The sequence below is a fragment of the Cyprinus carpio genome, unplaced genomic scaffold, assembly GCF_018340385.1.
Source record: "Cyprinus carpio isolate SPL01 unplaced genomic scaffold, ASM1834038v1 S000006497, whole genome shotgun sequence".
NCBI classification, from domain to species: Eukaryota; Metazoa; Chordata; class Actinopteri; order Cypriniformes; family Cyprinidae; genus Cyprinus; species Cyprinus carpio.
This window is the reverse complement of record NW_024879169.1, coordinates 145,314-157,849: the sequence shown is the minus strand read 5'-3', so window position 1 is coordinate 157,849 and position 12,536 is coordinate 145,314. Positions and strand designations below refer to the sequence as shown.

The following is a 12,536-nucleotide window of genomic DNA, read 5'->3' as shown; positions in this document are numbered from 1 at the left end:
TGCTAGAGTACTTTCTGTGTAAAGGTCACCTTTTTGTTCCTCATTTGCATGCTCTTGGCCATTCTTTGCCCAAGACTCAAACTCTGCTCGTACGCACTCGGTCCCTTTGGTACTGAGGCGATACGAATGCGGGATGATCAGGCTAGGCCAGACGTAACCTCATTGAGCTTATTCTGCTCCTAGCTGCTATTGTCATATCTTGGTATCGCAGATCAAGTATGATTGCGTTGGTCGTCCCCCTTTCTTAACATGGCGAGATTGAACTGGGTTCCCATAAGCGTCTTCGACGCAGTACGAGTGAAGTATTGAAAGGGAACCGAGGTTACGTTAGTAACCGAGTACGTTTTCCCTTATGCAAAATGCATAGCGATATTGTAAAATGAAGCAAATAAATGGCATATATCACAAAAATATAGAGAACACTTGCCCAGATATTCTTTAATAGATATTAAATATACGGATGGTTGCATGTGTAGTGTCAATTGTATTTTTTTAGTGTCTTGATATAAAATATTACATGTTCATACCACATATATTGATAGTCCACGTATATACGAATATACTGTATATTTAATTTGTGTTGTATGTGGTTTTCTAATAGTGAAGGTACTTCACAATCCTTATCAACAATAGTCAAAGTGGTAGGCGTTGTCCTTATTGTCATTTATGTTTGAAGGCCACAATAGCCCTGCAATGCCAGTTGCATAACCTGGAGGCCATGAAAACGGAAATGGACGTCTCAGACAATCAACTGGAGAGATGGATCATTGATATCAATGAGTGGGCAGAAGGTAGGCTATACTGTTTTATTCTGTTTGATATGGTGCTTGATGTATCACTTCTGACTTATCTTGGCTGCAATTCCAAAGAGGCTCATTGTAATCCTAGTCAAAGAGCACATACTCTGATTGCCGATGACGTGTGGACAAGATTATTCCTATGGGGACAATAAAGAACCTAACTAACCTAACTATACTCAACCTTAGCTACAAGTGTAGCCTCTCAGTTACAGAGAAATATGAAAAGATTGTTGAGGCTTTAGTTTGCTCATACACCAGAAATATTATTTTTTCATGGAATCAAGAAGCATATTTCTTATCTCTTAATTTCTTCCTCTCAGCAACAACATCCCCAAATAATGCTGATGTTGCCGCTGTTGCCAGCCGAATTGAGGAGCTGGTGGCAAGTGTTAAGAGGAGGTCCCAGCATTTTTACCAGGATAGTGACGGATGCAAAGGACGTGCCCGAATCCGCCGAAAGATCAGGGAGGAAAAAAAATCTTAAATTCTGTAGTGGAAAAGTATAACACCTTGGTTCCTAATGCAGAAAAACTGACATTGGACACCATTCTATCTGACGAGATTGTTTGGCCATGGCAGCTTACACATGGTGGTATGTACACAATTCCATTGACTATGTGAAATAGTCACATAGTGGGACAAAATCTGTCATGTCTCGATTTTAACCCCTGAAAATCTCTAAATACTAATCTCAAATACAACTGACTTATGTTTCATCTATGTATTCCAGACTCTGTAGATCTAAGGACAAAGAGGAAGGCGTTCGACATTGTGATGGCAGTAAGGAGACTTGAGGAGGAGACGAGGATTCTTATTGCAGAGATGAACAAGCATTGGAAGTCTTTTTGCACCCGTGCAGACACCCTGAAGCAGATGTCTTCCCACCTTTCTAATGTGACATCAGGTATGTATTTGTTATACTTGGCATACATTACAATATTTCTGAATGTTTCTAATTAATAAAGGCTCAATATGTTTTAACATGTAAGGTGAGACGTGGGGCCTGCTTCAAGATGGTATCCGAGGTCTACAGAGCTTGATGATGAAGAACAAGCAAGCAAGCAACAGCCTGGCAAAGCATGCAAAGAAATGTTATGTTCAAGTTCTGACTGAAACAGAAATTAACTTTGATAGTGATTCTGAGGAATACCATACCAGTAGTGACTCTGAGCAAGATTAAACATGGCCAGAGTCCTTTTTTATGCTGTTGTGTGCTGGGGAGGCAGCATTAAGAAGAGGGCCGCTGGGACAGGTTGGTAAGGAAAGCTGGCTCTGTGTTTGGCATGGAGCTGGAGTTAATCATTTAACAAACTGAGGATAATTTGCAGTAGCAGTCTTCTGTCATGCTCAACACTGAAGAGGTCCTTTGTCCCCAGGGCAAACCAGCAACTCAATGTCACAGAAAAGGTTAGGGGAGAAATTGACTTTTCAGCATGAGTCTCACCCTGCGCCAACCATTACATCACTTTGTCTATTGTCTAGTATCCACTATCCATTTGACTGTCTTACACAGTCAAATGGACATTAGCCCCTCTACACATTCTGGACTGTGGTTTCAACATTTACCCCGTTGGCTTGTATAATCTTTTTTTCTTTTTATATATATATATATATATATATATATAAGTTTCTGTTGTTCTATCTATTTTAACTTCTTTGTATTGTTTTTGTTAAGCAATACTATTATGCTCAGACTCTTTTTTCCATAGTCATATTAAACATGCACAGCTTTGCACTGATTAAATCCCTGCACTGTTTACTTTTGCACTACCACCACTGCAAATCACTCCATAGCTGCCCATCATGTATCACAAGGTCAGTCCCTACCAGGCCTTTGTAATCACTTGACATGCTCTTCACTTTTTACATTTGTGATTTTTGTTATGTGTCTGAGTTATGTGTGTTGTTTTTGTGGTTGTATAAGCTAATAAATGCCTAAAATGTGGTGTGTCGTCTTAAGTAGCCTACAGTGTCTGTACTAGGGGGAAGAAGACATCATCATGACAGTTTCCTCCATCTCCTAGATACATCTTACATGGATACACAGATAACATTTATTCACAAGATCATATGGTTTATATGTATTTCTTTTAATGTTAAGAAATATATTATCTTATTGCCAGGGAAGCTGGATTGCTTTGTTTATTGATATTTTTAAAACTACAATGCTACATCTATCAACATATATTTAGATGTTATCATGGTATTCATTACATTTATTTTAATAATATAATTTCAGTCTTATTATTGGTGAAACATTACAGTATGCTGTAAGACAGAACACTACAATGTGGGCCGAGTGGGTCACATGCGAATCCCATATCCCGCAATGCAGGTCAGGGGGTCTTTAACGCCAGTATAGCTTCAATGTACATATTTAATCAGTGGTTTTGTCACCAGCAACAACACTTTGCTCAGTTTTGAACTCTTTGAGTGTAGTTGAAGCCCATTCACAGCAGACAGAAGAAAAACAGAGGAGCCGAACAAGTCCACCCACCCAGCCTGGAAGAACTACAAGTAACACTAGCTTTGTAACTGTGTTCTGTGGTGTGTCTCTAGTGGAAGTTGTAGTTTTAAAATGTATTGGTATATTTCTCATAAGTAGAAGTTGGCATACCCTGTTTTTTTGTTTGTGTTTTTTTTTTTTGGGGGGGGGGGGGGGGACACTGGTGTCATCAGATTTTAAAAATGGAATCGTTAAGTAGGTCAAAATAGCATATTACCATATTTTACAGTGGTTAAACATTGGAGACCATATCTGCATGACAGCTAAGGTCCAGAGCTTTCTATAACAGCAGGTCCTTTGTGTGTGGCACCTTCTGTTGCTAAATGACAAGCCTTCAAACGTGTACTGGGTTTAAGGTTCAGAGCAGAGGTCAATACTTCAAATCAGGAGAAGTGTATCCTCTTCAGACTGACATATGTTACTGTCGAGGTTGAGAACTTTCCAAGAATGTGCTTGCTATAGTCCTACGACAACGTTTTAATTTTTACATATCATGAAGACCACTTTGCAGGTGATAGCCTCCTTTATTGTCCCCAGAGGGATATTTGCCTTGAGTTCAAATGCTTCAAGACTTAACATATTATTTTATCATACATCTGACATATACTTACAATAAAAAACAACATAAAGTGATATGTAGCCAGAGTGAAGCGCATCAAAGCCACAGTCTAGTGCTCATCTTTCAACCTACACACAACCCTATCTGCATTATATCATGAAGCAATTGCACAACCGCTGCAGCCTCAAGCAACATTATTTAAAATTTTAATTGAGGTAGGTTTAAAATAGGCCTATAGTTTAGAAATATTTAGTTTACATTTGGGTCCCCTATATCATATGCCTGAGGATAAGAACTCATATTTGGCATGGAGAATAAAGATAGAGTAAGGGGTAGGGTTAGAATAAGTTGGGACTGAGTGTTTTTTATGAATAATGCAACATTTTCCTGACAATTAAGGCCAGAGGCCTTTGATCATGAAGACATTGGCCAGATTAAACAGCACATCAGGCCACATGTGGCCCACATTGGACAACCAGGCCTTAGATTTCCTACCACTGTCATAGGCCTTAGTAAACCGCCCACAGTCAAGTCATTCCAGGGTGACCAGATTGATGTCCTCAGTGTCCTGGCATGTTCCCTATTGTCAGGGAAACATAGGAAACCTACCTCTCTCCCTGGTTTTATGACAAGGAAACATTAGACTTTTAAATTATATTGATGGCCAAGCTGGAATTGTTCCTGGCTTTAACGATTTCTCAGGCTCATGTCTCCGGTCTTTCTGATCTCTGAAGTCTGATCACCTTATGTCATGCACATACTGTATGTTAATTGTTGACACAGAGGATGAGGAAATTATTTGTGAAATTTGACACCAATCTGTCTTTGTCTGAGGCAAAGAATATGAAAAAATGGCCTGAGTGGCGCTTTAGACGCTGTGTGATTTCAAATCACTTTCATATTTTTTGTCATAGTTTTTTCCTGACCTGAAAAATCATTGCTGACCCATGTACCATTGATGAAAATTGATAAATGTGCGTCTTCTCTTCATTGGGGATGTTTGAAATGTCTTAAGAACTCTCATAATTGTTCTGAACAGACAACCATGATAACAAAAACAAAATGTTGTGTGCTAGTGATCAGAGGTAAAAAAAAAAAGGATTCAGTAATACATCCTGATGCAGGAGGCATCTGTCACCAGGGATAGGAGTCCATTTACTTTGCTCCAAAATTACCATCAATACTAACTAAAATTTTCATGATCAGTTAGTATAATGCCAATTTGGTACTTGTTCTGGTTGCCTTGGCTTTTGGCTTGCTTAGTTAGTTGCTTAGTTGTACTCAAATACATCACAAAGTCATGACACATTAATTTTTCAGTGCAGTCATTGATTGACAGACAAATCTTAAAATATAACAATAGTCCATTTAATTATTGACAAATATATACAAAACAAATAGTACAACAGTATTGGTCATCAGGTGAATTTGCTGGCTGGCTCCCAGGTGTCCTTCCAGACTCTGCCACTGTAAATAGTCCAAAAGTCATCTTACACACAGCATATACAGTACAGCCTACAGCTCACAACTAGTCTTCTGGCTCAAGTTTGAAGATACTGTATGTCATCTGAAGCTGAAAAATAAAGGTTTACTCTTTTTCTGTTGGATAATTTCTTTTGGTTTATTTTATATGGCGTCTGTCAAGCAGCAGTCATTTTGTTCCATGTGAAAAGTACTGGACTCAGTCGCTTTTGACACAGTCATCCCTACAGTCAACACTTTGAAGTTCTGCATCGGGTTAACCGTGTTGCTATGAAAATACTCACCACAATGGGATGGGCACAAAAATGACGTGGTTAAAGGCCTCTATGTCGGCCGCAGAGGGGGTCAGCAAAGATGCAGTGGCACAACAAAGGCATCTGCGTCGCATCTACATGTAACTATGAATTGGGCTTAAGACCCCATCAGAGCTGAAGTGGACTAGAAAGTGATCTGCATCATCTTTAAGTGAACTCATAATGTGAACACAAAGAGACAAGAGTTGTTTTTGGTTCAGTCCACCTCACAGGCCATTTAAATTGGACTACATTTGGTTCATAATGGGAGGTTTCACTTTGTAAAAATAACTGCTGTTTGGTAAACACCGTATAAAATAACCCAAATAACCAAAATAGAATTAGCAAATGTATAGGGCAAACAGGTTAGAATGTATTTGCTTCAGATGTCATATGACCAAACTTGAGCCAGATGACTACCTGAAGGCTGGTGTGCACATGTTCTCATGTGATCTCAGTTCAGTTCACTTTAAAAGGGATCCGAGAATGCTTAGATAGTTCCTTGTGCCCAAAACAATTATTAGTCCGACTTTTACTTTCACTTCAAAGTTCACTTTGAAGGCTGAAAGGGACCAGGTTTTAAAACACTAAGACTGTGTGCAACTATGGATTAAATTACATCAGCCATCACTTACCAGGAAGAGCAAGGTAGCCAGTGCACTTTGACCTCTGCTGCCTTCCCCTGCAGAAACATGCACACACACACACGTTCAAGTTTTCTATTAGTTAATTCAAGTTTTCTATTAGTATACTTATTTTAAACAAGCAATAAGAAAGTATACTTTAAGTCTAAATTTTATAATTCTCAAAAATATACTTTATGTACTTTGTAGAAATACAATTAATTACACTTAAGTGTACTTGACTTATACTGAGAGAAAAGTCCAATTATATTTGGCCTTTACTTGTACTCTATCTTTTGATCGAGATATACTTAAAACTATAATTAAGTATTCAAAGTATTCAAACGGTTTTGATCGAGTAGCCTATTAAATAAACTTTTTTTTTTTTTACATAGTTTCATATACAGTCTTAACAAAACACAGGAGAAGAAGAAGCTGAACCAAGTGATAGTAGATTACTCACGCAAATGTAAAATAATGTGATAATCAAATATTAAACAGCTTGTAAATCAAAACCAAATGAAATTAGTCGTAACACATGAAGAGAAAATGACTGTGAAGCTTTGGGGCTGTTGGACTTGATCTACTCCATCTGTGTTTTGATCATCGTTCTGAATCTGATCAAGGTGCAGTCTTTGACAAAAATGTGATTTTCTCAACTTCTTTGTTTAAAATGTTGCCTTTATGAAACTTACCGACAAGTGTTGATAAAAAAAGCATGAAGCTAATAAAATGTTATTAAAATTAAAGTACAGTTAAATGTATTTTTCAAGTATAAAAAAAAATATCTACATTTGAACATAGTAGTATACTGCAAGTGCAAAATAATATATAAATAGTATAATGTTATGTTCACTTAAAGAAAACTTACAAGTATACTAGCAGTTTACTGAGAGTACACTTCAGTGTGTACTTTCATAACTAAAAAATTTACTACTTGTATTAAAATAGTAAACTACTAGTATAAAGGTCCTTCTCAAAAAATTAGCATATTGTGAAAAAGTTCATTATTTTCCATAATGTAATGATAAAAATTAAACTTTCATATATTTTAGATTCATTGCACACCAACTGAAATATTTCAGGTCTTTTTATTGTTTTAATACTGATGATTTTTGGCATACAGCTCATGAAAACCCCAAATTCCTATCTCAAAAAATTAGCATATTTCATCCGACCAATAAAAGAAAAGTTTTTTTTAATACAAAAAAAGTCAACCTTCAAATAATTATGTTCAGTTATGCACTCAATACTTGGTCGGGAATCCTTTTGCAGAAATGACTGCTTCAATGCGGCATGGCATGGAGGCAATCAGCCTGTGGCACTGCTGAGGTGTTATGGAGGCCCAGGATGCTTCGATAGCGGCCTTAAGCTCATCCAGAGTGTTGGGTCTTGCGTCTCTCAACTTTCTCTTCACAATATCCCACAGATTCTCTATGGGGTTCAGGTCAGGAGAGTTGGCAGGCCAATTGAGCACAGTAATACCATGGTCAGTAAACCATTTACCAGTGGTTTTGGCACTGTGAGCAGGTGCCAGGTCGTGCTGAAAAACGAAATCTTCATCTCCATAAAGCTTTTCAGCAGATGGAAGCATGAAGTGCTCCAAAATCTCCTGATAGCTAGCTGCATTGACCCTGCCCTTGATAAAACACAGTGGACCAACACCAGCAGCTGACATGGCACCCCAGACCATCACTGACTGTGGGTACTTGACACTGGACTTCAGGCATTTTGGCATTTCCTTCTCCCCAGTCTTCCTCCAGACTCTGGCACCTTGATTTCCGAATGACATGCAAAATTTGCTTTCATCCGAAAAAAGTACTTTGGACCACTGAGCAACAGTCCAATGCTGCTTCTCTGTAGCCCATTTCCTGCACACGCCTGTGCACGGTGGCTCTGAATGTTTCTACTCCAGACTCAGTCCACTGCTTCCGCAGGTCCCCCAAGGTCTGGAATCGGTCCTTCTCCACAATCTTCCTCAGGGTCCGGTCACCTCTTCTCGTTGTGCAGCGTTTTTTGCCACACTTTTTCCTTCCCACAGACTTCCCACTGAGGTGCCTTGATACAGCACTCTGGGAACAGCCTATTCGTTCAGAAATTTCTTTCTGTGTCTTACCCTCTCACTTCAGGGTGTCAATGATGGCCTTCTGGACAGCAGTCAGGTCGGCAGTCTTACCCATGATTGCGGTTTTGAGTAATGAACCAGGCTGGGAGTTTTTAAAAGCCTCAGGAATCTTTTGCAGGTGTTTAGAGTTAATTAGTTGATTCAGATGATTAGGTTAATAGCTCGTTTAGAGAACCTTTTCATGATATGCTAATTTTTTGAGATAGGAATTTTGGGCTGTATGCCAAAATCATCAGTATTAAAACAATAAAAGACCTGACATATTTCAGTTGGTGTGCAATGAATCTAAAATATATGAAAGTTTAATTTTTATCATTACATTATGGAAAATAATGAACTTTTTCACAATATGCTAATTTTTTGAGAAGGACCTGTACTTATAAGTTCACTTGTAGTAAAGGTGCATTAAAAATGAGAAACCTAGTTGTGTACTTAAAATTTACACTTTTAGTACACTTAAACGTATACTTTTATACTAAAAGTGGGCCAATTTAGCCCCAAGCAGTATTGAAATAGTACACTTACAAGTCGACTACAAGTACACATTGATATTAGTATACTTACTACATAAAGTATACTTAAAATATACTTGAACATTACTTAAGTATACTTCATAAAATTAACTTGAAGTATACTTTTTTTCGTAAGGGGTAGCACTTGTGAGAGGGTTGATAGTTGAAAAAGTTTGATACCTACTGCTCAGTGTTACTGTTTTGTCATGTGGATTGAAAGATGAGACAGACATGAGTCAAGAGATAATCAGACAACCTAATGAAAAATATGGTTCTACATCTTACCCCATTCATCCGTCTTTCCAATATTTTATCGTATGGATAAATTGTCTGTCAACTGCATTTGCAACCTTAAATGACAAAGGCAAAAAAAAAAAAAAGTTTGGTTCACTTCAGATGGGTCTGAGTTTGCTTGAGGTGTTCATACAGTATATGAGTCACTGTTCTTAGTTCACTTTGAGGGCTGAAAGAGACCAAGTGTGAATACACCCTGAGTTTGGTCCAATTAAAGGGGGCTACATGCAAAAACACCTTTACACCCAACACATGGCTGCTGATATACACATGGGGTAAAAAGAATAGAAACAAATATACACATGGGGTGCAAAGAATGTCTACTTGCTTTTTGTTTTCTTCTTTTTGGCCAGGGTAGAGGGTGGGGCTTGTGTGGCTCCTGTACCTGTGGCTTAGGGTGCAAGGGGAAAAGATTAAGAATTATATATTCAGTATCTTGGGGAAGTGGCTTAATTAATAGAAGGGCGTGAAATTCACATTGGTTAACTTATTTTATATTAATACAATGATTACAAAACCATGGGACCAATTTACAGATGGGGTGCAAGGCAAGATTACTTACTTTGTCTTTTCTTTAGCTGAGGTTGGATGGATGGTGGGGCTCGTCTGCCTTGGCCTGGGGTGGATGGTAGGCCCGGGGTGGATAGTGGGGCTTAAGATGCAAGGGAAAAAGGTTGAGAATTGTATATTCAGTATCTTGGAGGAGTGGCTTAATTAATTAAAAGAGGTGAAATTCACCATGTGTAACTTGTTTAATAATGTGCACTGATTGCAAAAAACATAGGACAAATTTACAGATGTGGTGCAATGCAAGATTACTTTGTCTTTTCCTGGGTGGTAGAGGCTCCACATGCTGCTGAGCCTGGGAGTTGATCGTAAATAGTTCAAGTGTAATAATTTGCTGGTCTGTTGGGGTAGGCTGGTCTTGTGGGATTAGCTGGTCTAGGGGGAGGGGCTGGTCTTTCTGGGGCTGGTCTAGGGGCTGGTCTTGTGGGATTAGCTGGTCTTTCTGGGGCTGGTCTAGGGGCAGGGGCTGGTCTTTCTGGGGCTGGTCTAGGGGCTGGTCTTGCTAAGGCTGGTCTAGGGGAAGGGGCTGGTCTAGGTGGAGGGGCTGGTCTTGCTGGGGCTGGGGCACATCTGTTGTGAAGTTAGCAAAAATATAAAATCAGTACACATTGTCAAAGAAATCAATCACAAACACTAATGAATTATACATAAAACTTATCTTACCATCCAGTTTGATTATGAAGTCATATACCCTCTTCATGCTGGTTAAGAAACGCGTGTTGTTTTGCGTTGGTGGCAGATGCGTGACTACATCTGCCATCTACTTGCCTGTGCCCTTGTGCCTCTGGCTGATAAATAATATGGGCATATAGCCCAAGGCAGAAAGTTTTTGGACCTGAAATGAAACAAAGTAATTAACACATTTCCAATATATTATGTTGCTACATTACTACATATATGGCAGTCCATCTACTATTTAAAGACCTAAAGGACACACATGCTGAAAACCTTCTTTCTCTGCTAGAGAAAGTTGTTTTATGCACTGTTAAGACTAAAGTTTGCCCACATGAAAGATGTATCTAACATCTTTAATGAAATGTTTTTGCAATGAAGACAAACAGGTTTTGGTGAGTTACTAGTTTTATATTCATGAACTTATGTTAGCACTACTAATTATTAGATGCTTAGTTTAGTGCTACTGTGAACAGTAACACTCTGTTTGTGCAACTAAGCAAATGACCAGAATGCAAGGCCACACATGCTGAAAGCCTTCTTTCTTTTTTAGAGAAAGCTGGTTTATGCAGTGTTAAGACTTAAGCTTGCCCACGTGAAAGATGTTTCTCCATGTGAAATGAAATGTCATTTGCAATGCAGAAATACAGATTTTAATGTTTTAGTAGTTTTAAGCTCATGAATTTATGTTAGAGCTACTAAGCAAAAGACTCTTAGTTTAGCATTTCTGTGAACAGTAACACTCTGTTAGTGCAACTAAGCAAATGAACAGAGAGAAAGCCCACAATTGCTGAAAACCTCCTTTCTCTGTCAGAGAATGATGGTTTGTAGAAAGATAAAACTAAAGCTTGCCCACATTAAAGATGTTTCTAACATCTAAAATGTTTTTGCAAAGCAGAAAACAGATTTCCAGTGAGTTACTAGTTTTATGATCATGAACATGTTTGAACATCTCAGCATAAGATGCTTAGTTTAGTGCTACTGTAAACAGTAAAACTCTGTTAGTGCAACTAATCAAATGAACAGAATGCAAGCCCACACATGCTGAAAACCTTTTTTTTTTTTATCTGTTATAGAAAGTTGGTTTATGCACTTCTAAGATTAAAGTTTGCCCACTTGAAAGATGTATCTAACATTTTTAATGAAATGTTTTTGCAATGAAGACAAACAGATTTCAGTGAGTTACTAGTTTTATATTCATGAACTTATGTTAGCGCTACTAAGTATTAGACGCTTAGTTTAGTGCTACTGTGAACAGTAACACTCTGTTTGTGCGACTAAGCAAATGACCAGAATGCAAGGCCACACATGCTGAAAACCTTTCTTTATTAGAGAAAGCTGGTTTATGCAGTGTTTAGATTAAAGCTTGCCCACGTGAAAGATGTTTCTCCATGTGAAATGAAATGTCATTTGCAATGCAGAAATAGAGATTATAATGTTTTAGTAGTTTTAAGCTAATGAATTTATGTTAGAGCTACTAAGCAAAAGACTCTTAGTTTAGCGCTTCGGAGAACAGTAACACTCTGTTAGTGCAACTAAGCAAATGAACAGAAAGAAAGCCCACAAGTGCTGAAAACCTTTCTCTGTCAGAGAATGATGGTTTGTAGAAAGATAAGACTAAAGCTTGCCCACATTAAAGATGTTTCTAACATCTAAAATGAAATGGTTTTGCCAAGTAGAAAACAGATTTCAGTGAGTTACTAGTTTTATGATCATGAACATATTTGAACATCTCAGCATAAGACGCTTAGTTTAGCGCTTCTGTGAACAGTAACACTCTGATTGTGCAACTAAGTAAATGAACAGAATGCAAGGCCACACATGCTAAAAACGTCTCAAGGTTACGAATGTAACCATGGTTCCTCGAGGGAACGAGACGCTGCGTCGGAAACGCTATGGGGAACGCGTCTAGCGTGAGCGACTCTGAATATCGTGTGTAATCTGTCCAATGGAAGAGCGTGACGTCAGGCGGGGTAACGTAAGTGACCAGGAAGCTATAAAAGCACATGCAGCGCAGCTGGCGTCAGCTTCGAGTACCAGTAAGCCGGGGGTATGGCATCGAGACGCAGCGTCTCGTTCCCTCGAGGAACCATGGTTACATTC

The 12,536-nt window shown here is 38.5% G+C and overlaps 1 protein-coding gene and 1 long non-coding RNA gene across 3 annotated transcripts in view; one reads left to right on the top strand and one right to left on the bottom strand.

Annotated features, from left to right (window-relative positions):
• Positions 1 to 12,536, top strand: part of LOC109101388 — a 57,838-nt gene that overhangs the window by 8,620 nt on the left and 36,682 nt on the right. For both annotated transcript variants that reach the window (XM_042754343.1, XM_042754342.1), the window contains one exon: positions 677 to 791. In XM_042754343.1, coding sequence (XP_042610277.1) covers positions 677 to 791 — 115 coding nt within the window. The remainder of the gene's footprint in view (positions 1 to 676; positions 792 to 12,536) is intronic.
• LOC109101363 lies at positions 4,821 to 11,199 on the bottom strand. Its single transcript, XR_006159338.1, has 5 exons — positions 10,425 to 11,199; positions 10,014 to 10,331; positions 9,757 to 9,846; positions 9,186 to 9,585; positions 4,821 to 6,322 (listed from the first exon to the last, which is right to left on the bottom strand). It is a non-coding gene; the product is annotated as an uncharacterized LOC109101363 (long non-coding RNA).